General features: G+C 42.9%; 2 protein-coding genes across 2 annotated transcripts; both read right to left on the bottom strand.

Annotated features, from left to right (window-relative positions):
• Positions 1 to 7434: 7434 nt before the first annotated feature.
• On the bottom strand, positions 7435 to 12377 carry MTG2 (mitochondrial ribosome associated GTPase 2). Its single transcript, XM_036396008.2, has 6 exons — positions 12165 to 12377; positions 10926 to 11073; positions 10206 to 10321; positions 9714 to 9932; positions 8963 to 9101; positions 7435 to 8569 (listed from the first exon to the last, which is right to left on the bottom strand). The coding sequence occupies exons 1-6, from the start codon at positions 12348 to 12350 to the stop codon at positions 8175 to 8177; spliced, it is 1203 nt and encodes a 400-aa protein (XP_036251901.1). The 5' UTR covers positions 12351 to 12377; the 3' UTR covers positions 7435 to 8174.
• A 793-nt stretch (positions 12378 to 13170) lies between these two features.
• Positions 13171 to 27265, bottom strand: SS18L1 (SS18L1 subunit of BAF chromatin remodeling complex). The gene is made up of 11 exons (XM_036395805.2): positions 27044 to 27265; positions 24339 to 24415; positions 23595 to 23679; positions 22610 to 22754; positions 19830 to 20027; positions 18692 to 18856; positions 17724 to 17825; positions 17230 to 17322; positions 16489 to 16608; positions 15618 to 15745; positions 13171 to 15405 (listed from the first exon to the last, which is right to left on the bottom strand). Exons 1-11 carry the CDS (start codon positions 27110 to 27112, stop codon positions 15379 to 15381), a joined length of 1209 nt encoding a protein of 402 aa, XP_036251698.1. The 5' UTR covers positions 27113 to 27265; the 3' UTR covers positions 13171 to 15378.
• Between the last annotated feature and the right edge of the window lie 335 nt (positions 27266 to 27600).

Raw genomic sequence — 27600 nt, forward strand, 5'->3', positions numbered from 1 at the left:
GCGCCCGGGTTAGCTAAATGTGATATCAGCTTTATTTCAGGCTAAATACATTAGGAAAATAACTTCTGTAGCACTAATTTAATTTAGTCTTAACATACAATTCTAGAACTGTTCTGTTGATCAGCTTCAGAAGCCACTTCAAGCCATTGAATAACAATTACAAAAATCACTATCTTTAGAACATTTAATTAGTGATAATTATAGCACCAGTTAGTAAATTGTACATGTTTCACATGGCAATTGTTGTTATCCATCTACAGATTAAGTTTTATCTACTGTGAAAGGATTTCTGAATGCTTTAAAAAATAAATAGGAGTTGTGTGAGTGAGCTCTCCTAAAGCTCCTGAACACTGCCATGGACTGAAGTTGCATGAAGATGGTAAAGTGGATACTGGAGGATTATTTCCCAAATTCCAGGTCATCTGTTTTGCCACAGAATTTCTGTGTGACTCTGCAAGTTGCTAGGGTCCAAATCCAGACAGATATTTTAATTCAAAATGCTTAAAATTCAGTGGGATATAGGCTTTTCCAAGCCTGGCTACGTTTGGAGCTCAGCCTTCCATGATTCAGTTTCTACCACTGAAATCAGATTAAAAAATCACTCAGAAACATAAGGTTCAGTAATTGAAAAAAAAAATTCAAACCCATGAAATTTTCACCCATCAAAACCATTTTCCTAATGGCCATAAATTAGTTAATGAAGCTGGAAAATTTTGGTTGATTTAGAAATAGAGCTGTGTTAGCTTGCCAAAATAAAATACTTTTTTTTTCAGCCTATAGATAGATACAAGGGGCACAAGCACAGCTAATGTGGAACCCAACCCATAGCATAGTGGGGCAAGCTTCAAACCCACAACCCCTGGCTCTGGAGTTATTTAATGTTATCAGATTTGGGGTTTTTTAGATAGACCTCAGCATCCCAGTAATTGCCCGTTTGCACCGCTGCTTTAAACTTCCATCACACGTCTGCTGTGGGGGTGGGTACGTGAAGAGAAGAAACATTTTGTAAAGCCATGCAGTAAGAAAACATCGATTTGTTAGGAAAATTATCTACAAACACCAGAGGTTTATGTCCAAAAAGGAGACAGAGGAGTCCTTTCTGTCTTTATTTGAATAAAGGGAGAGGCCATGGGGCATTCCCCTGGGATCGCTCAGATTTTTGGAGGACACAGCCTCCCTTTTTATCCCAATTTCCCAGCCGCATTTCCCTTCTGTCTTTCCCCATTGGCTGAGGTACTTGAGAGGTTCAGACTTCCCAGAATACCTGATCCCAAAGATTCCCCTCTAATGTACAACCCTCCCTTTTCATTTTTAATTCTTACTGAATTTCGGGCTTTTTCTTCCCCATTGTTTCTTTCATCTTTCAACGTCTAATTTCGTCTATCAGCAAACCTAAAGTTTATTTGTAAAAGCAAAGATCTTTTTCCATTCATCAACCAGTGGAATCCTTCCCATTGTTTATCTCCCAGTGCTGGTTTTATCTACCAGCAGACCCACAGCCTGTTTGTAAAGACAAATCCGCGATTCCTCTCAGATTAATACGGTGACGTTTTTCCAGGGTACTCTATAAATGTGTTTCACGGGTGCACCCGGGGGCGGCAGCGCGGGGCGGCCCCGCAAGCACCGCAAGCACCGCAAGCACCGGCCCCGCTGTGCGGGGGCTCCGGAGAGGCTCCGGTTCCTGCCGGTGCGGGGGCTCCGGGGAGGCTCCGGTTCCTGCCGGTGCGGGGGCTCCCGGGAGGCTCCGGTTCCTGCCGGTGCGGGGGCTCCCGGGAGGCTCCGGTTCCTGCCGGTGCGGGGGCTCCCGGGAGGCTCCGGTTCCTCCCGGCATGGAGGAGCCGAGGAGGCCGGGAGGAGCGGCCACAGCCCGGGGGTGTCCGAGAACGAGCGGAGAGCGAAGAGGAAGGAGGAGCGGGAGGAGCCGCCCCTCCCGAATCCGCAGAGGGGAATCCTCCCTGAGCGTGGAAGAAACCAATAAGGTCCGAGCCTAACTGGGACTGAAGCCACTGGGACCAGCACGGCCAGGAAGGAGGCGGGCACCGAGGAGGAGCCGAGGTGTTCAAATCCCCCGGGCTGGGGCAGCGCGGGGAGATCCGCGAGGAGCGGCCAAGGAGGAGCAGCTGCCGGCCAGAAACTGGGCAAGGTGGAGATGCTGGGGCAGAAGGAGTCGCGGCTGGACGAGGCGGCCGCGTGGATCGAGCGCAGCCGGGCGCTCCCGAGGGAGAAGGCGCTGGCAGAAAAAAGGTCCAAGCTGCTGGAGGAGATGGACCAGGAGTTCGGGCTCAGCCCGGAGGTGGAGGAGGAGATCCAGCGGCGCCGGCGGGAGCGTTACAGTGCCCGGGACGTGCAGGGGCTGACGGGGGAGCAGGAGCCGGCCTCGATGGCCGAGGGGCAGAGCGTGGTGCAGAGCCTCAGGGACAGGGGGTGCTGCAGGGCGGGGAGCACGTGCTGGAGCCGGCGGCGCTGAGGGCGCACGAGGAGCCGGAGCTGCGGCGGCCGAATTGCGGCCCCTACGGCGGGCGGGAGCCCGGGCCCGGCCCGCAGGCACCGCGCCCCTCGTTCCGCCTGGGCCCGGAGCGGCCGGACCCGCGGGGCGGGAGCAACACCGTCTTCGACGCCACTGGGAGTGCTCTGCTTTTAGCCCCTTGTTCTCAGAGGTGTGTCCACGTCTTCAGTGGCCGCACCATTCAGGTGCCGGTATTCAAATCTGACCACTCATTGGTTTGACTTCAACTTCCCGAAAAACACGCTTCCTTGTCAAACCAGGACATTGTGAAAAATGTGAGTCCTGTCTGGACAAAGCACTCTGGCTGCCCAAACTCATCTTCCTGATTTATAAGAGAGGAAACCAACAGGAAATGAAGAGCCACAAACCAGTATGATTTCATGAATAAGATAATCAAAATAGGGATACTTCATCTGTAATATCACAGATGTCTTCTTGACAACCGGTGTTTTAGCAATTACATTGTCTCATGCAAATATTTTTTGTCATAAGCATTTTCCACTTTTAGGGGAAGATTAATTTATCTGGATTTAGAGAGGGAATAGTAACTTCTGACAGTGGCTGATTAGTGTGTGTACAAAGGAAGCACTGGGTGGGGATTCACAAGTCTTTGGGAAACAATGATGTTCCAGTCTCAAAGGTAATTAAGCACCAAGAACCCGAACACCAAGATTCAAATGAGAAATCTTTAAACCATGATGAAGCTTTTCCATATGCAAAAATTGATCCCAAACCGTCAGATGCTTTCTAAAATATTGACTGTTACCAGCACATTAATTGCCTATCGATTTCTCAAGTTACAAAGACAAAAAGGCCCCACGTAGGATTTGAATAACAAAAGATAATTTGCTCAGCAGTTCATTTTCAGCTTTTCAATCAATCTTAATATGTCTGGATCTAAAGTGTATTTCTAAACCTGCACTTTAAAAGGTGGCTGTGTCTGGATAAAACATTTTCAGCATATGTGAATAGCACAAGGATGTTTTGTGTCTTGTTGTACTCATCATGACATAAAAGCATCTGAGTTTGCTGCAGTGCTACAGCCAGGTTAAAAGCCCACCAAACTGAGCCCAGGTCACCACTGCATTATGCCACTTACTCCAATTACATTAATTGAATGCTACCAGAATAAAATGGATTGCAACAAAGTAACCAACCAGAGCCTTAATGAAATGGAACATGCAGACACGAGTGAGTTATTAAACCATAATTATATAGATTTGTAGTACGATTGGTCTTCTCACTCATCAGTCAGGAAATGTCTATAAAATACACAAATACATGTCCTCACCTTGATGGCAGAATATAGCAACATGCAAAGAAGAGAGCTGAGTAAGGAATGCACAGTTCAAGGAGCCAACGCTATATTTTATATATACAAGGGCAGAGAAAAAAAACCCCAAACCCTATGGATGACAAATCAGATGCTGTTAAAGCCTCCTTGGACAATTCTATTTCAATCAGAAAAGAGGAGATGAAAAATTACTCTCAGTGGGGAAACGAAGGACAAACATAATCTCAACATTAAAACAAGGTTGATGAAAATCTCCCTGCCTTTGTCCTTCTACCAGCTAGGTTTTATGACTCAGAAAAATGGGCACACACCACATGATTAATTTCAGAACTGCTCAGAGAAAAATCAAGAGTGCAACCTGAAGGGAGCTTTGTTCTGTTATCAAGAGTTGCAAAATCATCTTTTATCATTATTGGCATACAAATCTAACCTCCCCTCCAAATAATAATACTCCCCTCCAAGCAATAACTGCCGTCTTTCCAGACTTCTGCAGTGCAGGCACATTTAATCCCTATTTAAAAAACAAAAATTTGTTGCTGGGGAATGGCATTAGGACCTGCAGCATGGAAGACTAGCAGAAAACAGAGCTGTTCTTCAAAGGCCAGGCACACAACTGACCTTGGGATGAAGTTTATCAGTGTCAGGGGGTTGTTTTAATTCTCACCAAAGCCCTTTCCACGACAGTGCACTGTTGGACAGTGAGCCCCATTAACAAGATCCCATGGGAGGCAGGACAGAACAGCAGCTGGATGGTGGATCCGTGTCCAGCAGCCTGTACAAACTATGACCAGATCCCACTCCATGTGCATGAGCATCTCTGGTTCACAGTCACTCCTGTCAGTCTTTAATTTGAATTCATGAACAGGTAACAGGTTGTTCAGCATGTTCAAGTCAAGAGTACTTATTAACTTACCACAAACCTACTATGAAGACTCTTAATGAGGATACAGGCAATAATGGAAGATCTTTCCCTAATGTAAAAAAAAAAAATAAATTAGGTAATATAAAAAAGTGCTTTAGGAAACAGTGAGTAAAGTAGATTGCAAAACATCTCATGCTTAAACACACAGATTCAAGGCTTTAGTTAATGTACTGCAATGAGTCCTCAGTATCCACATGTTGAAAAGTGCTGTCCTTTCTAATGCTTGCTTTTACATTAGCACTTGATTTTCTTTTTCCAGGCAATTAAAACCACTTACATTTTCCAAGGACTTACAAAGTGGAAAATAAAATAAAATAAAATAAAATAAAATAAAATAAAATAAAATAAAATAAAATAAAATAAAATATAAACCCCCTACAATTAGTGTAGTAAACCCCATAGATTTAGGAAAAGCACCATGGAGGATATGAACAATAGGAATGCTGAAACAGCAAAGAAAATTCCTGTTTTCTTGTCCTCCACCCCTTAACCTACCTCTGTAACCCTATAAGGCAATGTCATGTTAACCCCTTACCCATTGGTCAAGCTTGGATCCTTTCCAACCCTATAAAAGAAGCATACTGTACCCCATTAGTTGAGAAAGAAGAAGAGCAGAGACCCTTCATGGACCTCCCCAAATAAAGCCATCTTCGTGGAACAGCCTGCGCCTTCTCCTTCTCCTCTCTCTCCGTCTGCTGCAGCCTCAAGCCCAGGGCACCACTACCTAGCAAGCAGAGCTGAAATCCTGAGAGCTTGCAGTCACTATAGAGCTGATAATCACCATGCTTGCTAGATGGCAGCCCTGCGGTCTTGGCATGAGCGAGCGAGCTTCGGGCACCCGGTCCCTACCCAGGGACTGAGCTCCTGAGCCCTAGTGCTCTGCATTATGATAAGGCCAAATAAGAGGCTTTATTAAATTAGCACTGAAATAATGTTGTAATCATGTACTGAAAAAATTCAAAAGAGTACTAGAATTGTAAAGTGCTAAACAAAATTATGGTTCAGGCTTCTCCAGGAAATAGAATTGACTGCATTTCAATTCACATTGAATTCCCATGGCTTATTGTCAGAATAAGAAATAAAATCTACCATATCTCTCTACTCTGGGTAGCTTAAGGAGCAAAGTCACCATCAAAGGGTTCAGCAGAGGAAAGCAAAAGGGAATAATGCAGATGAAATCCACCAAAACCTAAATCAAAACAAGCCCACCCATCCCAGCCCCTGCCAAAATAAAGTGGAAAGACCTCCTATAGCACACAACAGTTCCCCAAAACAATTCACCATTAAACTAATGATTTTTCCCTCTCTGTTTTTAGAGGCAAAATGCATTTCCTTTGCAAATACTTTATTTTCAGCAGAACCAGAGGTTCCTCCTCAGTCCTGTGCTCCACTGGAATGGGACCCAAGAGATCTTCTTGCTAACTGTGAAGGAGCACCCTGGAGAAACGTGACCCGAGCTGTTAAAGACTACGGGAAGTCCGAGCTTCTCCAAAGAGCTGTTCCAACAACAAAGCTGGAGGTATTTGGCACTTTCCTGGGAGTACCTGAGGCTGCAAAGCCTCTTTGAAGCCTGTTAGGAACAGAGCTTAGGAGCTTGGTGCTGTCACCTCAGAGCAGGTGGCTGAAACGCTAAGAACAAAGAGCCCAGAGCAGGATCAATGGCACATTCTGGGAGGTGTCAGGAAACCTGCAGTGCTTCTCACACCGCAGTAAACACCACTGCTCTCCCTGCAGGAACTGGGACACCTGAGCCCTGAAGGGAGGCTGGGAGCTCCTCACAGTACTGAGGCTTTTGGAGCAGCCCTTGGCATCCTCAAACACAGCCAGAGAGAGTGAAAAGCCTCTGTGGGTATTAAAGAATCTGCTAAGAAGATGCACCAGCTTTGATGTTCAGGCAACCTTCCCCTGGTTTTATTAAAAGTGGTTGAAAAGCATGTAGCAATAGCAGGAAGAACAGCAGTGAAGCCTAAAAATGCTGCACAAATCCAAACAGAAGAACGGAACTGAATATTAACTTCTATTTAATTCAACTCAGTAAATCTCAGGGATGAAGCAAAACACAGGAGAGACTTTAGGATTTAATATTGGTTTTGAATTTTTCCTGATCCTTTTTATACCAACATCACTGCTTATAATGCACAGATTACTCCCCACACCTGACCACAAGTAGAAATACTCAGAATGTGAATTTAGGAGAGGTAACTACTTGGTTGGCCATAATTTATTAATCAGTTCAGGCTTTCAAGCTGACCTGTACTTTTTCAGAATTAAAACCCTGCTTTTAAGGATGTTCCATGCAGAAGCATTAGACTACCAGGGATGAAATCAAAAATTTGCAGAGAAATAAGCAGAGAGAATTATCACCTTCACTGTGGTGTATTACAAAAAGTGGTTAGAGGCTACAGCTTTGTGTTTTTCATATCCACTCAGTAATTTCCTCTATTTCTGACAGTGTCTCAGCACCCCACAAGCCTGTTCAGGTCCCTTATGAAAAAGTTTAACTATATGTTTTGATGAATTTTGACTTTCCATTATTAAGATAATAATCTTTTACAGAAAATATGACCAGAGTATACAGAAGCAGCTCTTCTTTCAGTATGAGGAGAGGGCAAAGATCACTGTTTTAAATTAAGATTCCTGAATTCCTAAAGTTTAAGAACACAGTCCATAAAATGATATAGTTGAAAAAAAAAAGGGACACACACACACAAAGAACTGAATGTTTATTTTATTTGATGTATCTAAGCCTAGGATTTCTCAGAACACTGCCTGAGATTCCTAAATGGGAGAACTCAGATGTGAGTCTCAAATGGCTGGTTCCTGGCCAGTTTATTCAGCTACTTAGCTGCTGCCAGCATTTAAATACAGTAAATTATTTATATTAAGGAGAAAATAATTTCAGTCATTAATTGCAGTTCTTTCATGTTCCTCCTCCCGAAAATTACTGAGCTGTGCCTCCCTTTGAGGAGAAAAATCCACACCAAACCACAACAGGAGAAAAGTTTTAAGAAATTGCCCATAATATAAAAACAGACAAACATGGGGCCACGTGATGTTTAGAACTTTTGATTAGTGAAAAATGAGAAAGTGACTTCAGTACACTTCATAAAATAAGGCAACATCTCCTGCAGATCCCGATTTTCAGTCATTTCTACTAGACAGCATTCTCTTCATTCCATAGTATGCCAAACAAGAGCCAGGCTTCCAGTTCAACACCCACCATGATTAGAATTTTCAAGCTTTGTTGTAAAACTTCAGAGACGCCTCAAAGGTGAACAAACAAACAAAACAATCTTTCCAAAGCAGCAGTCCAGAACAAATCCCCATGCTGTGCCCTTCCATATTAACAACAAAAACACCCACAGGAAGCCCCAGTCACAGAGATGCACTCAAATCTAACTGCTATTTTAACTTTGCTCTCCTTCCAGCACAGTTCACAGCAGTTGTGGCTTCTACCACTTGACTGGGCTTTGTCCCTGTGACTGTTCTGTCTTCACAAAGGTGTCATAGAGTTCTCTCAGATGCAGCAGCAGCTCCTCCAAGTTGTCTCCTGTCAGCGCAGACACTGCGATGACCCTCTCAGCCACCTGCTCCCTAAGGAGAGCCAGATTGATCCTGGACTGAGCAAGGTCAACCTTATTCCCAACCACGACACAAGGCCTCTCAGACAAGCCTTTTTCATATGCTTCCAGTTCATATTTCAGGTCTTGCAGCTGGCTCCAGGGCTGAGGCACAGAGAGATCCAGCACGTACAAGAGGAAGCGGCAGCGCTCGATGTGCTTCAGGAAGGCCATCCCCAGCCCACGGTTCTGATGAGCACCTTGGATTAGGCCAGGAATGTCAGCAACTGCAAGAGAAATTTCACAGTGAATCCAGCAGATCCAATAAAAAACCCCCCAAAAATCCCCCCCAGTCTTTTATTGGCCAGTGAAGTACTTTTAAATTATATCTCAGTGCCTCAATATTAAAGCACAACTCATGCTAAGTTTGCTGCTGTTATCTTTTAAAATACCTAAATTTAGATTACTCCAGTGCAGACAGAATACAGACTGATAGTTTGGCACTAAGGGTACCTACAAGTGAAGGTGAAATGGGCTTTCAGTAGAGTTTTCTCTGAAGTTATTTAGAACTAGCAAGAACACTACAGAACTCCTGAATCTATTTCTGCAGCATTTTAAAGCATTTACAAAGGTGACACAAATTGCTTTCAAGGTACACACAACAAACTTCAAATTCTTACCTGCCACTTGTTCATAGTCTTGATAGTGGACAATGCCAACATGGGGGTTCAAGGTTGTGAATGGGTAGGCAGCCACAGCTGGCTTTGCCCGGGAGATGGCTCTCAAAAGTGAGGATTTGCCAGCATTGGGAAAGCCCACCTGGAATACAAACACACAAATATCTCAATCTTTAACAAATCTGAAAAATTCTGCTAGACCAGACAGTTATTCTGCAGTTGTTGGACTACATCAAGAACATTTTGCAGCAAAGCATAACTTTCACAGGTTTGCCAGCTGGTGTTAGAATATTTCCATACTCAAATACAAAAATAGCTTAAGCTCAAAGTTGAGCATTTTTCATTTCAGAGGATTATAAACCTGTCACTAATGAAGTCAAATGTTTAAGATCTGTAAAAAGAGAAATAGAGGGATGAAACAGATGATCTGAACTTTATAATTTAGGGAAAAAAACCCCAAAACCAAGAAAACAAGCCAATTTAAAAGAATTCTCTACATTGTAGTGTTCATCTGCAGAACCAGCAGACAAAGCTGCTGTACATCATCAGCAACCACTGATGAATCTTGTTTCTCTATGTATAGTATGGATTTTAGCAGAAGTAGGACAACACCAAGTAGCATGAGAGTGACAGCTCTGTGAATGACTTTGGACACCCTTCGTGTCTCCAAACAAGCAAGCCAGGGGCCAAGAAAATGTTCTCTCACATTATTTCTTCAGTCAGTCAAGTGGAAGCTGAACCAACAGAAACTCACCAATCCTGCATGAGCTGTTGTCTTGAGCTCCAGATGAAGGACCCTCTCCTGACCTGGCTCTCCTGGAGTGAAAAATTTCGGAGCGCGGTTTTCGTTGGAGAGAAAGAAGCGATTCCCTCTCCCTCCAGCTCCTCCATGAGCTGCAATGTACTCTTCTCCATGCTGGGTGAGGTCAGCCACAACCTCACCATCCTCCTTCACCAAAGTACCAACAGGGACCTCAAAGGGAAGAGGTGCAAGCATTACACCGAAGCTCAAAGCCTGCAGCAGATCCTCCACCAGCTGATTTCAGATTTGCTGAAAATCACTCCTGCATATTCTCAAGGTGAGGAGCCCAAAAAGAGAATTGTCTTTCATGAAACTCACTTTCTGAACTCAAACAGCACCGTCAGACATTTACCCTCCATTACACATGAGATTTGCACACAATAAGGTTCTCCAGATTGAAAATCAGCCATGTAGCAAGCTAGCACCCAGCACCCACTGACTTACTTTAACATACATGTGTGCACCGTTAGCTCCATAACAGTTTTTGCTTCCTCCTCTCTCTCCATGAAAGCCCTGATAGAAGCGGAACACTGAAGAAAGTGATTTCATTTGCTGGTCAGCTGAAAAGTAAAATACACACATTTTGAACACACTGCTTTAGTAAAACAGGCACAGAAAAGTCAACTCTTGATTGTTCTTTCCCTTTTTGAATATTGCATGAGTGCACATCCTATTTACTATTTATTGTCCCTATTTTTTATTTACTGTCTCAATAATAACATATCAGGGAAGACTAACATCAATCTAAGTCGTGATGAAGTTTAACTGTCTGTACTTAGCTGCTTAGGTTTATTAATGTGGTCATTCCAAACAGAAATCAATTTGCTAGATTAGATTTTACAGCAGGGTGGTGGCAGAAGCAGCTTTATTCATCTTAAGAGGAAAATTTAATCAGATCTTAACACAGTCAGGCACCACTTACCAAAGTATCTGCAAAATATCTCAATTTTCAAAATTCTAAGGCTGTCAGTGTCATTTATGTCCTCCTTATCACAGCTCAGGACAGAACTTCAAAAGCGAGGACACCTCATACAGAAATAACCATTTTAACCTTTTTTTTACCATTTACCATTTCTTACCATCCGTGCAGGGCTGTTTGTGCTGGGGTGGGGTGTTAAGCAAGAAAACAACGGCACGAAACAGAACAGATTCGGTGAGGTTTACCTTTAAAAATGACATGACCCCCATCACCTCCATTCCCACCATCAGGACCTCCAAACACTTTTCTGGGCTCACTGTGGAAGGAATGGCCCCCGTCTCCTCCTTGTCCTCCAACCACGCGCACTTTCCGCTGATCCACGAAATACCGCGTCTGCAACAAGGGTGGGGGTTGCTACCTTTAAATACAATTTATCAGACTCATCTTCCAAGAAGTTTTAGTTATTAGCCAGACCTGCTATTTTTAGCCAGGATGAATTTCATTCAACAGTAAAAAAAAATCAGAACTCTGAACCAGAACTCTGCTGGCATTCACAGATCAACTAAATGCACTGTACTGAGTGTAATAATAAAGAAAATCAGATCTCATCTTTCAAGTGTTTTTAAGAACTTTTTAAAAAGCAAATGCCTAAGGCTATGCTATGTTGATATAGCTCTATCTATCTCCAGAAAAGGGGCTGAAATTCCCAAGGGAAAATATTAGGGAAGTACATTCATTGACAGGTGGAATTGTTTACACAGAGGGATGAAAAGAGAAAGCATGACTGTGATCATGGTAACTTTCTAATTCTGTCAGTTACTAAGGGACTCCATAATGAGAATGGCCTTTAAGGGTCACTTTAAATAAACGGCACAAATAGTACGTGAGAGAAAAAGTCTTATTAGTGTTATGATACCAAAGATAAGCAACTGAAAAAAAACCTCCTGTCACCTGAACTTTTGATAAGCAAATTTATACTACTACTAAAAAGCCTCTTTTAGAAAGTATTTGGCACCACCACACGGCGAAAGAGTAAACTATGGTTTTTAATGGGGAGTGATTTATGGATCATTAGAAAATAAGATTTTTCAGAGACGTGTAAATATAAAAATAAGATGAAGAATAAATTCTAGGACCCTGAAGTTTCTCTGACATAAAGTGATGCTTGTTTGGCAGCTGACTACACCGCAAGACTAAAAAACCAGTGAGAAACAAAACGATATTTTAGATTTAAAGCTAAAACACCGTTTTAGACCTTTAACTTTAAAAACCTTTTTACTTTCTGACTTATGGATGCTTCCCGCCCAAAGAGGCCAAAGGGGAAGAGGACCGCTACTACGATCAATGTGAGCACGGAGAATATCGCGGGGCAGACTCATTTCCTCACTATTCTGGAAGTCAATTATATTTTAGCCAGCATTTCCTCACTCCCGCAGGGCCAGCGGCGGGAGGCACCCCGACCTCGCGGAGAGCCCAGCACTCACCAGCTGCCGCTCGGAAATGGCTCTCTTCTGCCTCAGCCGCCTGTCCTTGGCGCACCGGGCGCAGCTCGTGGAGAAAGCCGGCGGGCTGAGCAGCAGCAGGACCGCCTTCCAGGGACTGCGGCCGCTCCCCCCGGCCCAGCAGCGCCTCAGGGAGGTGCCCAGCCCGGCCCCACACAGCACCGCCATGGAGGAACAGGCACGGCTACGGCTCGGCCACGGCTCCGCCTCGGTCTCCCGGGCGCAGCCGCTGCGGCAAAGCCGCGCCCCGGCAGCCTCGGCCCGCCCAGCCCCACCTCAACCCCGGCTTAGCTCGGCCCCAGCCCCGCCTCAGCTCGGCCCCAGCCCCGCCTCAGCCCCGCCTCAGCCCGTGTGTCCCGAAAACGGCGCCCGTGAAGGCTGAGGCAGCCCGCGAGACTCAGAACGCAGAACGGCTTCGGTTGGAGGGGACTTTAAAGATCATCTCGTTCCCCGTCCACTATCCCAGCTTGCACCAAGCCCCGTCCAACCTGGCCTTGAGCGCTTCCAGGGCTGGAGCAGCCACAGCTTCTCTGGGCACCCTCCCGCCTCTCGCAGTACCGAGCATCCTCCTCATACCCCATCTAACCCTGTCCTCTGCCAGCTCGAAGCCATTTCCCCTTGTCTTGTCACTCCAGGCCTTTGTAAATAGTCTCTTTCCGTCTTTCTCACAGGCCCCTTCAGGCACGGGAAGGCTGCAATGAAGGCACCCCGAAGTTCCCCTAAGCAGGCTGAACAATGGTGACTCTCTCAGCCTTTCCTCGTGGCAGAGCTGCTCCATCCCTCTGATCAGTTTGGTCCTCTGGGCCCTCTCCAGCAGGTCCATGCCCCGAGGAGCAGAATTCTGCCTCCCTCGCTGCCCACGCCGGGATCAGCCCAGCACCCGGGGAATTCGTGGGCTGGGGCATGGTCAGCTCTCACCATCAGCACCCCCAAGGAAAGGGTAACCTGTGCTACCCATTCCATCTGCCACAAGGAAAGCACCGCCAAATCCACTTTCAGATAATATTTAAACTAAACCATTTTCAAGCATTCTGTATTACAAAACAAAAAATGATACAATTCATGGAAGAAGTCAAAATGCTGGCATCACTTTGTTTCCACATTAATACATAAAAATGGATGACACATTAAATAAACGTTTTGTTATTAACAATTAGAAATATTAACACCAAAAATCATGTATAAATTAGGAAATAAATGTACAAACTATTTTCAAAGTGCTCTTTCAAATACATTATATACACAACATTCACGAAGTTCTTAATGTAAGACATTTCAGATTGATGTAATGTTGCTGTTTCGGTTTAAGTGTTGTTCATATTCTCTCAAAAGCATTTCAGCACTTTAAAAAACCACATAAAAGGCGTATTCCCAAAGAGCAATATTGCATTCTTCTGGCTACCTGTAATAGTAATTATTATAAAGAAAACAATCTTACTTCCTTTCTGTTCCTTGCTATTTGAGAGTACTTATTTGTATGAAAACATCAGCAGGAAAGATGAGAGAAATGAGGACTGACTGAAAAAAAAGTCTTCTATTTTACCAGTAGTTGAAATTATTAACATAGGAAGGACAGTGCTTGGACAACATTTAACAGTAAACTCCCTAGTTGTCCAGTTAAAGATTTACTTCAAAGGAAAAAAAAGTAATGAACTGAGAGATGTGTTTTCTTTGTGGTCTTTGTTTTTCAAAATATAAAGTACTTGAAATCCCATAAATAACACCAGTCAGACAAAGAAAAGGAGAAAATCTTACACAGTGTATTTACTTTTGTAAATTTGCAGTTAATCTCATATCAAAAAATGTTTGTGGCCTACACAGCCATCCCAGCTTTTTTGCTTCAGAGCAATTTGGACACAGTATTTTGTTTAACACTTATATAAGCACTTTAAAAGCGCCCTTTTTTTCACCCCCCAAGACTTTATAAGAACATATAAAACTGAATAGAAGAGACTTACATTGTTCATACTGATTTTTACATACCACTAGTTTTTCTCTCTAAATTCTCCCTCTATAGGTATTCTCTCACTGGTTGACCCCATTAATAGCTCCTCTCTCTATATGCATAATAGTGTCTCACAATTAAAGCTGAATTTAATTGCTTGTCTGCAATAAAAATGCTTTTTTTTTTTCTTTTACCTCTGAACTATTTTTTGTCAAGCTACAATAGGAAAAATAAAAGTGATGATGAGCTGTGAGAACAACAGACCACCAAATCTGACAATATTTATGGTTATAATGCTTGCTGGGGAATCTGAGCAAGGGCAGCACAAGAATCAGAATAAAGAAGGATGCCAGCCACCTGCTTGCAAAATTTGGCACAAAAATGTATATGCAAGTTATAAAATTAGGATATTCAAGGTGGGACTTCTGCCAGGTGTTTTTCTCAGCTAAGCACGATATGAAGCAATATTGATGTCGAGCAGGCTGACACTGCAGGTCTCAGAGCTCCCTTTTGGTTTCCTTCCCACAACAGAAATACCTTTGTTTTCATGGACATATGAAAGGTGCCTCTATTTATTAACATTTCTATGATCACAGGTTTGGATCCTCTTTCTTTATCTTTCACAACAGAAATGTGGACTTATGAGGATTACTGAATCATAGGATTTGGGTGGGTAGGTAGATATTATAGAAGTTGCAGCTATTTTTTGTCATTTAGCATAGAAGTGACATTTTATAAGGAATGTATCCATCCCCTTGTTCTGTAGAAGTAAACTGAAGAGCCATGGATTTTGGAGGCTGGCAGGTAATCTTCAATGCATCCAGTTAAAAAAAGATCAATAACTTACCACAGGGAACTTCCCTGGACTGAGATGTGACTGATGGGCTTTGCATTGGGCCAGACTGCAGAACAATCTGGCTGTTTTCCAGAACGGGGCACAACTGTGATCTAATGATCCTAAAGCTATTCAGAAACATCAAGAATGGGACAAGAGAGGGTAAAATGAAAAACTTCTGTGTTGTATCAACATACAGTACTATACACAGCACCAAATATCAAACCATTAAAGCATTGTCTTGTTACCAGTAGTGCACTGCTTCATATCCAGCATGAAATGAACACTGTTCACATACAGACGCTGCTTTGTGCTAAGGGGTAACCAACATATTACAATTAATCAAAACTGCCTGTACATCCAGTTCAAAAGATTGAGATACTATTGAAAGGAATCTGACACAGCACTGTATTCTTTTATTGCTGGTAATTTCCATATTGTCCCTGTAAAAAAAAAAAAAAAAAAGAAGAAATAGAAATGTTGAAGGATAATATATTGGAGGCTTACTGCAAGTTAGGCAATTTCTTTTGGTCTGTGAATTTTACAAGACCTACTGAAGTATCACCCATATACCTGCCCCAAATTATCAGACAGATTTATAGACAGAGCTAACAGCCAGATCTGCTCTTTCAGAGCAGAGATTTAGACAATTTACCTGCTCATAGCCATAAGGCCTCTGTTGCTGAGCGGATGGGCCGGTTTGGGAAGCTCTGTAACTTCCATATTGCTGCCCCTGTCCCTGTTGGTAGCTGGAATACTGTGAAGAGGCTCCTTGTGCAGGACCTGAGAAGACAGTAAAATCCATTACAGGCAGAAAAATCCATTACAGCCTTGATTTGCTGGAGTTTTTAAGAGTTAACACAATCTAAAACATGATGCTAAAAAAGTAAGCTCTGTGAGTAAGAGCTGTGAGTAAATTCTGCCCAGACCTCCCCTCTAGGTTTACACTAGGAGGTGTTAATACTAATAATGATGTAGTTGCAGCAGTGTAAACTTCAGATTTTAAACTTTGCTCAAAAAATGTCATAATACTTCTAAGTGAAGCCTCCTGAAATCTGTATTGGTACAGCTCAGTTATGATCTCTGTGCAAACTACCTGGCCTATATTTTAGTAACAACTGCATGTTTAAATTCCTCTCTAATCTGGCTGTGCCACCATAAGCAACAGAGGAGTGATTCTCTGGATGGCTGATGTTCTTTCTCATGTCAGTTCAGAAGCACTAGGTGTGTAGGAGGCCTGGGAACCCAGGCAGTGACCTTCTGATGATGTTTAACACAAAGTCAACATGAAGAAAATGTGTATTTTCTAACTTCTATCAAAAGAGAGAGGGATTCAGGATGAATGCAGTGCTATACTTACATATGTTACTGCCCAGAATCCCTTTACTAGATCTTTGGCTAATTTTGGTACATTGTTAATCCAAGGTTAATCAAGGAAATAGTTTACAGCCTATTTTAGCTTAGGAATGGAGGCATCAGGGTGAAACACTGAAAACACTTGACCAGCCACTGAAAAGTTTTCTTACCATATCCTTGCTGTTGTCCTGGGTAACTCTGTTGATTTGGGTATTGCTGCTGGGAATATGTTTGCTGTTGTGCAGCTCCCTGTTGGTATCCTGCCTGCTGCTGGCTGTACTGAGAATTTCCTGGAGAGGGAAATATTGGAATTGTTTGGTCAGAGATGAGGCAGGTATTTCACTGTACATGTGGATGATAAGGAAAACAAAGGTGTAAGGAGCCTTGGTCTAGAACTCATACACAAATACTTTTCTTAGAAATAAATGATTGGATTTTGCCAAGCAAGATGTTTATTTCTCCAGTGATTTTTAATTCTTTTGAATAGGAGTTACTTATTTATACACATCACTGAACAACCAAACAACTAACCTGTTCCCCAAAGTAATTTTTTTTATACCAGAAGGGCTTCAGAAGGAAAAGTCACAAAGGTAAGTCTGCCAGGGTAAATAGCTGCTTTCTCAAGAAGCCCTCTCATTTTATTTTCTTCTAGATAATGATGTTTATTCATATATCTCAGAAAGACCACTTATCTAGTTGTTACTGGTATTTTTTTTCAAATACCTATGAAGGGAATTCCATTTGCTGTATCCTGAAACAACAAAATGAACAGAGGCTCTACAGGAGACATCGCTTCTCCTAAATGCCACCTTGCTTCATCATAATTCAGTTAATAGTACCAGTTAATTTAGAGTTCAGATTTCTCAATAATATATTGAATTTACTGTTAAGATTTTGCTGTGTTTTCCTACCTCCTTCATAGTAGTGTTGTGTAGAGTCGTCAAACGACCGGTCGTAGCTCTGTTCAGTATAGGATGACTGCTGATAGGCATAATCACCATGTCCTGCAAGGAGTCACAAAGATTTGTCAGATACATTCTTATTGGGACCATAAGTGTTGAATGTATATTTAATATATTTGATGAAGCTGCTTATGCACCAAGATAAGGCTAAGAGCAAATACAGACCCCTTAGGGAGAATATCGAATACAAGGCAAGGAAAGTCACAATGGATAGAACTCTTGTGTTTCCTAATCCAAACTGGGCTTTTTTAAACTGGAGCAATTTATATAGCAGGGTGCACTGATGTGCATGTTTTGTACCAGGCTCCCATCCCCTGGGATTCTAATTTTCCAGCATTGAGACTGGAAATGAAGCACAATAGGTTTGCCATGTCCTTGGACGTGGCAGTCGTGGTGCTCTGCACTTCAGCAGTATCACAGTGAGCCCAGCTCAGAGGAATTACCATCTGGATAGTATTGCTGATTCATAGGTTCTGATGAGCCTTGGCCATGACTGTACTGCTCACTGTAATATTCTTCCTGACCCATGTACTGCTGCGAGGAACCTGCAAGGCACAAGACAAGGCACACTGAGCCTGTGCACTCCTAAGGGATGCGTTTCTCTTATCTAATATATTTTTTTTAAGAAAACAAAGTTTATGTCTGGAAAAGCAAACAATTGAGAGCAATTATAAAGATGTTTTTCTCACTAGAAAAAGGAATTAAATTTGTAATCTCAGACAAAGATGGTTGAAATTGAAATCACACAACAGTCAGTAACACATCCTACAATCACTCACTTCTGCAGCAACACTGAAAGTAAGGGCTGCATTTCATCTACTAATCTGAGTTATTAGAAAGCACAGGAATGGATTCCATGCTCAAGAGCACAGTCAGAATTAAATATATTTTCATTAATACATTACTTTGTTTCTTAGCAAAATTCAGTTTATTTTCTAATCAGTCTAGCAGCTTTATTACCTCTTAGAACTTTATCCAGAGAGGTCTTACAGCATGGTAGTTATCCTCTGGTGTTTTCCTTTCCTTGGCCTAATTTTTCATTCTAATTGCTGGCAAACTGTGTCTTCTTTCCAGAAATGTGTTCCTTGCTAACTGTGCCATGTTAGGGCTGATCCAACACCATGAGAAAGAATTGAACAGATTCCCAGTGCCCTGAATGAGCTGTATATCAAATTGTTTATCTTTTCCTTAGATATATAAGATCCCTTTTAGACAGAATTATTTTTCTAAACACCCAAAATAATTAAATAGATGAATCTTGAAGATAGATTCAAGTTCATCTCATTGGCATGATACTTGCACCATTCAGGATTTCCTGTGCTCCTGGGTGGGATTCTCTGTTTGTAAACGTGACAGACTGAGTGTCATGAGTCTAATGAGAGTTCTATCAATAATCTGATAGCAATTTTACCTTGCTGTGAAGCTCTGTAAGGGCCCATGGGTCGCTGCCCCATCATGCTGTTGCCTTGGTTGCTCTGGCTCATCATGGCAATGGAGGATTGTCCCTGGTAGTGCTGGCTCCCTCCTTGTGCTGAGTTGTAATGTGACGTTGCTGCTTGCTGGTGCATCATGGAGACTACAAGAGACATGGAAAAGACTGTTTTCCAAAGATGAACATGGGGCAGTTCTCTCCTAGTCTCTTTAGAAGCAAGCTAAAACCTTCAGCTTACATGCATCCTGATAATTCTGTGAATTTTCCACAGGGGGAGATGTAGTCCTACTGGATTTATTTACTCTTCTGCACTGGAATCCAGAAGGGATCTTATTACATGGTCAGTTCTTGCCATTTGCTTCAGCAGATATTTAAAAATATACCCAGCCCTTGATTATTATTAGCTTACTCAAAATAATGTAAACCTTATTGCAGTAGGGTTAAAGGAAGAAACAAGAAATGATTGTTCATGTCTACCTCCTGACTATTTAATTGTTGCATTTCTTTTCTAATGTATTCTTTCTTGTGCTTCCATCTTCTCATATACCTGATGATTATAGAGTTTAAGTAAACTGATATTCTAGGATTTATTTGATTCCTAAATGTCATGCTGCTGTAAAGAATTCCAAAGCATCAGACATCCCATTCAATGGGATTCAACTACCAAACTTTTTTTTGAGTTGTCTGCTAGTCTCTTAATGCCCTGCAAACAATGTGAAGTACCAATAAAATAATAAAATGGGCTAGTAATGTACAAACAGTGAATGTGTTATACCCTGGCAGGTTCTTTCTACTTGGGTAAAGGTGCTGCTCAGATCCCTCCCATGGCTGTGGGATTTGCTGCCAGGGCTATCAGATAATGCTGCTGCACCTCTACCTGACCCTCTTTTCCTCAGCTCAGCCCTAACCATGGAGAGTCAGCCTAAGTTAAAGCAAGTGTGAAACTGTTCTGAATTACACTGGCACCTGGAAATTCAGAGATGTCTGAAAGCTGTCTGTTCCTCAGGTATGTTTGTAGCTGCCTACAGGAAATATTTACAGAACAAAGTCATGTGTGGCAAACCCTCTGAGGTCAGAGGAAAGCCAGGGTGGCCCAGGAGGAGGCAGAGGCAGTTACCTGGGTTGGACTGCATGTTGATGTTTGTTCGAGAGACGTAATTGCCTATGGAGCCCTGGCCCTGCATTGGCACGTTCTGAGACGCAGGCACTGTGTGGCTGTAGCCAGGGCCAGTCCCGTGGCTGCTGACAGTCATGCTCAGAGAGGTCGTGGGCATGGTGTTCTGGCCTGACTGCTGCATAGACACGTGGTTAGGACCTGCAAAAATTAGAGAGAGCAACAGGAAAATCTCAGCTTTTATTGGCAAAGCACAGTGAGCGTGAGGCCCTGCAGCCTTTCTGAAATACCTTATGATAAGGCAAAACAAAAAACCAAAAGTCCTCTTTATTAACACTCCCTGTTTTGTACAGACAAATTAAAAGTGCCTGCTGCACAGCTAGAGCAAACCTCCTCTTCCTGGCAGCCAAATCCAGGCTGTACAGGATTGCAGATGGGAAGAACAAAACCAGCAGCAATGCCCTACAACCACTTCCTTGCAGGCAGCAGAATTTAAAAATGCCAGTAATTTCAGGTACTTCAGAAAAGAGATGGACTCTGGGAACATCCCAGCCTTTGGAAATCTGTCCTTTCCTTCCTCTTGTCCTGTGGTTGATTCCTTTCCCCCCTTCACACAGGTGGTGATAACAGGAAGGCACAGCAGTGGCTGAGAGACACTCTGCACATTGCTGCATCCACTATTCCTATATAGTGGATAGAACTATCTATAACTAGTATATATAACTATCTATAACTATATAGTTCCTCTATAATCAGCTCACCTTCTTAGCTGGGGCTTTTGAAGTACCAATGCAGCCTCTGCTCAGAGAACAACCCTATCTCTCCCTTTCCTGAAGTTTGACTAAAAGTACCTCAGGAAGAGGAAGATAAATTTTCCAAGTCACCATTACAATCCCAGTTGTTAGTCCCTTTCCAACATCAGAATGTAACCATCAGACTGCTCCAGATACATCCTGTATTTGTATCATCCCTGCTTACCTGGCAGTGTGCTTATTTTTCAGAATTCTGTTGCAGTTGGGTAGCTAATATTGGGGGAAATGGGGTTCTTATTTGTTCTTTATTGCTGGAAATAGTTTTATGAATGAGTTTTACAAAGCTGTTTTCACTGTAGATTGTTACTATCCAAGCTGTGATGGTGCATATTGTTGTCTATCTAAATTCAGCCCTATTGTTGTCAATCTCAATTAATTTAGGTAGAATGCAGAATCCTTAGAAGAGGCAGAATTATGTTGCAATGTTTAAATAATGATATTTTAATTCAGGGTTATTAAGTGTATCTGCAGCCTCTGAAAAACATCTAACTCATTTAGTACAAACCTCATTAATTACCCTTAATGGTTTTCACAGACATCAAAATTAGAACATTTGCTGTAAATTATGATATTTTCCTCTGATGAAGAGATGCAAGCAGCAGTTTCAACAAGAGATAAAGAGAGCCAGCTCTCCTGAAATCAGTGGAGATGGGTCAAAATGCTGCCACAGGAAATTATCTCTGTGTTTTGCTCCAGTTTGTTTAAGTTGCAAAGCTGCTCCTGGTGTAGCACAAGGTCACACAGTGTGTGAATGGAGATAGAGTTGCCTTGAGTGAGAGGTGGAGTGAAGCAAGTGATGGTAAACCTTGCCTTATTTGCATGGGAAAAATTAGAGATTCTTGGCCCTCTTTAAAATAAGAAAAAAAAAAGGCTGGCTGATTTGTGATTGTAAGGGAAAATATGTGGATGAGTCCAGTCCTCATGGCTTCCAGTCTGGTTCTTTCAATCAGCAGCAAATTACTCCAGAGATCTGGAGGAGGCTGGGGAGCAAATCAGAAAACCAACAACAGTAGCACTAAAAATGTCTGTTCTTAATAACACAAAACAATGTTTTGACTGAGCTAATATATTACTCACACTCAGTATTAAATCTTTCAAAACAAAGGCCCTGAAAAATTTAGTAAGTTCACTTTACAGGTCCCTTATCCAATTGTGTAAAAGGTACAATAGGCTTGACCACAAAGGGATTTTCAAAAACTCAGAAGTAATTTCATGGCTTGTGTCTGCTCTTGAGTCCCCCTGCCAAGGTCTGTGATTTTACAATCAGATATTTCTATTTATAGAAACTGGTTTTGCTCTCTGTTACTCTGGGAGACACCCACAGAAACAACTGACTGAATAACTATGATCTACAAAATAAACAGATTATTCATAATATAAAATGCACATATTAAAAATTGGTTTTTAATTAGCTTAGTTGCATGAACAAAACCAAATAGATTATATTATCTTATTAATATGAAATGTCTGTGCAAATTCTTTGACTGTGTAGTACAACCTCTGCAAGCTTCTGTAGAGGACAAAGACTGGTGCAACACCAAATGATTTGTAAGGAGAAATGTATCCTGGAAGGTCTTTGCAATCTGAAGGCTTGGTTGTGTGGTTACTCATGCAAGCAATTCCATTTTACCCTGGCCAACCCTGCCACTTCCATGACAAAAATACTGCAACATAGAATTTTTCTTACTAAAAACTTGGATGCATCTTTCCTCGGTGACTTTCATCATGCATTAAAAAAAAAAAAAAAAAAAAAAGTCTTTGATTTCCTGTGCAGAAACACAAAGCACTCTGCAGAAACCAACACCATTCCTGCCTGTAGCCATTTTGTGGTGATTTCAGCGTGTGCCTGAAATCCCCATATGCCTGAAAGGTGAGTTAGGAGAGGTCTTTTCCAGCTCTCTAAGTATATTCTGCATTAATGATTTTGTTGCCAGGCAACAGCAAAGCAGCACAAAGGGGACCAGAGCTCACCATTGCTAATCTGACTCTGCATGAGGGAGGAGGGAGGGAGGCCGGTCCCGATGGCATCGCTGAGATTGCTCTGCGAGTGGAGGGATTGGTTGGAGGCGCTCTGACTCATCCCTCCCGGGCCCAAGTTTATGTTTTGCGTTGGTGGCTGCGAAACAACAAGGAGGAAAAAGCAAATTTTTGGTTAGGTTTTGAATTAGAAAAATAGCAGCCCCCAAATTAGCCTGACTATGACTAAAAACTGCCTCGGTTAAATACGTGTTTGCTTGGATTTTTGGGTGAATCTTTCTCGGTTTGACTCCTCTGTGTGAATGACATTGAGCATGACAGAGCAGCTGACAGGCAGCAGCACAGTGAAGGGCTTGAAATTATTGTGTTTGTCACAGAGTGTGGCTCCTGTGCTCGTTCCCCTGCACTCATGGATTTCCAAACACAACCAGTGCGGGGAATGCATTAGCAAAGACAACACGGGAGCGTGGTGACAGATTGACCTTTGCCAAGCTCTGCTGCAGTTTGTGTTATGTGTGGTACTTCCCAAATCAATCCACTGAGCAAGAATAACAACATGTGTAAAGACAAACCGATGCCTGAGTGTTGAATTAGATTTTTGATGCAAATCAGCAGCATTTTTTTCCCCCCAAGTAAAGAATAGAATAAGAACGGGTAAGAATATTGAATCTGGAACAAATGGAGCTGTTCAGATCTGCAGCACTGCATCATAACCCCTGAGTTATGGGACAGAGATTAACACAAATGTCCCATAAAACATAATTTAAATGCAGTAGAAGTTACTTTTGATTGGTGGTCTACTTGGCCACTTCAAAACTTTCAGCTGGAAAAATACTAAAAAACTGTTCATTTATAATGATCAGTGACAGAATCAAAGAACATTTCCCTCTGGCATAGCTAATGTATCTGAGGGAAATAACTATGATATTAGTTATACTAATAACTAATTATTAGTTACAGTAATTGTACTGGTACTTACAGCAGGAAGCAAGGACTGCATATTCTGGTTAGAGTCTGCTATTGTTGCCAAGTAAACCAGGTTTCTGTGCAAGATTTGTTGGTATCTACAGAACAAGGAGTAAAGCTCATTTGGAAAGGGTTAACAATACACAAAATTCCAAGTATTTATTTTTTTTCCCTCTTTACAAATGGTTAATTAAATTACCTTAACCCATTTTTAATCTGTCCTAATAAATAGCAGTAGCAATGACCTGTGTCTGTGCTGTCACGTTTCCCATCAAGGATCAGAGTGCTCAACACCTCTTTTATAACAGGATAAACATCAAAAGGATAAACTTGGGGGAAGAGAGAGACAAAATACACCCTCATTTGAAAGCACTTTGAACTGTGCAGCTGGGACCTCCATCTTTGAGGACTGATACCCAGTCAGCTGCTCCAACAATCAGACACTTTTCCCTTCTCTGTCTAACAAGGGCCCTGATAGGAATGAAATTCCACAACTCCAAAGGCCAAAACCTGTTTTCCCTGCCAGCAAGCTGAGAAGAACATGATTTTTCTCAAGAGTGCTCTAACTGGAGTGTTTACTCAAGTAAGCACCACCAGAACCATTTATGCTTTTTCACAGTTCTCCATGAACTGGAAAAGCTCCTAGAAAGGAACAGGAGTGTTTCCAAGAGCAAACCAACAGCTGTGCCACTGAGCAAAGGGAAGAGCCAGACTTCAGGAAACATTTCTAACAAACTCCCCAGTTTGTAATACTCACTGAGTACATTCTGCAGTTTTCCCCTTGCTCTGATAATCCATAATACATTGTATTAGGTGGTGATTTTCATCTAGCATCTGCATAAAGGAAATAGGACCAGAACATGTTACTATGAGAATTGTATAAAAGTCCTGTATTTTTGTGATTCTCCACCCTCCTCGGCACTGGATGTTTTGTGCAGTTTTGTTGCTTTGGCTGTTGTAAATTACCTCCACATGACTTTATTGAGCCACAAGGTTGATTCACTTATAAACAGTTATCTTTAAAGTGGTTACTTGAAACACCCATACAGAAGAATTCATGCACTTAGCTTGTTCCTTAAATGGCAGATAAATTCTGATGTTGAAGAAGGAAAACACTTTCACTGTGAGTTATCTCTGCCTCATCCCAAAGTATCACCCTACCCTTTCCAAAATGTCAGGTATTACTAACATGCCTACTTTTAAGTAGGAAACAAACTTTCAAACAATTAAACCTACTCCTTTTCCTGCACAGGACTAGAGCATGCTGACAGCTGAACCTGATGAAGTACAAAATTTGCATCACTGCAGCTACTGAAACCATATTTAAGAGAATTATATCCCAATATGTCCTTACTTTTATTTAATGAGCTCATAATATGATTAAAAGCTTAAAATACCCTTTGAGTTCTTCTGAAATTTCGGATACAGTTAGTTTGTCCCCTTCCCCCAGATTTCTTGTGAATGCAGCACACTTTCTCCAGGTGAATGAATAAAAAAAAATAATACCAGCATGTAGAAATTTAGATTTGCCTCTGGCATAATGGAGCTTGTAGGTACCACTGCTATCAAGTGCTTGCAAGATTGAGCTTTTGAACCTCTGTGTCATCAGGGCAGGAGAGCTCTTGAGGAAAGAACTATTTCTGGTTCAGAACTGAATTTCACTGCCCTGGAAATGCTATTTGATGAACTATTTTAGAGGAGCACCAGCACTACTCTATTGCCAAAAGCTCTGATTTCTTCCGTGTGAAATCTATTTTAGGAATATTTGATACTGGGATAAGATCAGATTTGAAAGGCTATTAAAATTGAGTTAATAAATAAAAAGAAGCTGCTTATATAATATGAATGCAAATAAGAACAATATTTTTCATTGAAATTTGGATATGTTCTCAAAAGCTCACTTTAATAGGACTTTTGGAGTTTATGTTTTCTCCTGCTCTCTCTGCATTTCCATTTTTGACTATAAATCCCATCCAGTTCCTGTGCCTGCAAGTCTCTTCCTCAGCATTGCTGTTTGTCAAAGAGAAGATCACTGCCAACAGCCCAACACTGATGGGCAGTCCCAAAGTAACCTGGCAGCAAATGCACCTCAGATGGGAAATGGTTCCGCTCACTATTTTTAAAGAAAGAACATTTTGAAGCTTCCATGAAGTTTATGAATATGCAAAAAGGAAAGGTCTTGAAAATCAAACAGAAGGCACTTTTTATCTGCCCTTTTGTCTGTGGGTGTGGGTTTAATTACAAACAACTCAATTGTGAAATCATTCCAGCTGATTTGGAGGTTAGAGGAAAACTTATCCACTGAGTCTGAAAAAATTCAGTATTTAAAACAATTGGTTCACAAGACCACGTGCTGCAAGAGCTCCACAAAATGGGATGTTTCCAAACAGCCTCCTGAGATGCAAGTCATCTCTCTGGGCTCTCGGGTGGCAGTTTGTCCTGCCCTCAGCTCTGCTCTGTCACACGCTGCCACCGAGGGGATTTTTGTCCCTAGAAGTCCCAAACGGGCGGCAGATCACGGCTTGGCTGCCCAGCCCCTGGTGACAGGGTTGGGTGACACAGGGTGACAATTGCTGTGCTGGCAGCGGCGCTTCTGCCCTGGTCAGTGTCAGAGAAGGGACCACACGGAGCTCACACCTGGCTGCCACCACACCTGAGCCGTGGGGAACGGCCAAAATGACAGCAAAATGCACCTGACAAACAGCAGTGACAGCAAAACCAGCACATTCTTTATTGACATTGGCAGCCTCGCTGCTCCTGACCGTCGCCTTCTGCAGGAGAAGGGTGCCAGGGTCTGCTTGTGCTGCCAGTCCTGGGAAATAGGAAACAATAACTTCCCAACTCGGCACCCTCCGATCTGGCCTCCACATGAGACCCATGTGGGGATCTCCTCTCCAGAGGAAATCTTTCAAAACCTTTGTTTGTCACTAAACATCAATAAACACATCACAACAACAATAATAATAATAATAGTTTATGAAAAATACCAGTGGCTGGTGCTCCCTCTATCTTCTGAGAGATTAAAATTCTGCATCCAGATACAAAAGAAAACCCTTGCAAATTCAGTATTTTATTTCAATTCATTTTTTTAGGTTGGATTCTTTGGGGGCCAGAAGCTGACATACCATCATCAATTAATCGCATATTTGCAAATTTTATTGCCGTTTCCCAATGTACGCTTGGCAGCGTTTCCCCTTGGCGAGCAGCAGGGATAACGTGCCATCCCGATTTTATTCCCTACGTCCTTCTCTCGCTCTCTTTGCAGCGATCTGAACACCTTTGCTTTGTTCCACCTCCTCCTCCTCCTCCTCCTTCCCCCACCTCTCTCTCTCCAGCTGTCCATCTCTGCAGCCCTCGCAAATTCACGAGTTTTCCTGATCGCCCTAGAAATCAGCCTCCAGCTGCAGGAGCATGGGCAGAATAAATGTCTAAAATTGTCTGTATAAAAGCATGCTCTTTTACCTTCTGGATAGTTTGCTGGGTGACCTCCCCTTTGCCTCTTGGGCGAGCAGAAGCAAAGGCAACCGACATGGTGGGGGATTTTTATGTGTCTATAATATATCGGTTCCAGGCTCTAATAATATTGTTATTATCTGGCTGCTATTGCCGTGCGAGGATTCTCCGCAGTGCACGGGCAGGGGGGCGCCCGCAGATGGTACGATCTGCGCCCCGCGAACACCCGCGGGCGCCGCGCCCCGCGCCGCCGGGCACCGCCCCCGCCGCGCCCTCCCGAGCCCCCACGGCGGCGGGGAAGGGGCGGCGGCGCCGGTTCGGGGAGGGAACGGGATCAGAGGCGCCGCCGCCTCCCCGCCGCCCGCACATGGTGCGGTCCCGGCCGCCCGGCTCCCGCCGCCTCGGCCGCGCCGCCCGCTGCGCCAACTGCGTACGCCAAGTGCGTACGGCCAAGTGCGCCAGCGCGGGGAGCGGCGCGGGGCCGCTACGCCAAGTGCGCTGCGTGGGGACAGCGGGGGACAGGGAGCGGCCAGGGCAGCACGGCGACACGGGGACAGGGATGGAGC

The sequence above is a fragment of the Molothrus ater genome, chromosome 17 (genome assembly GCF_012460135.2).
Source record: "Molothrus ater isolate BHLD 08-10-18 breed brown headed cowbird chromosome 17, BPBGC_Mater_1.1, whole genome shotgun sequence".
Classification (NCBI taxonomy): Eukaryota; Metazoa; Chordata; class Aves; order Passeriformes; family Icteridae; genus Molothrus; species Molothrus ater.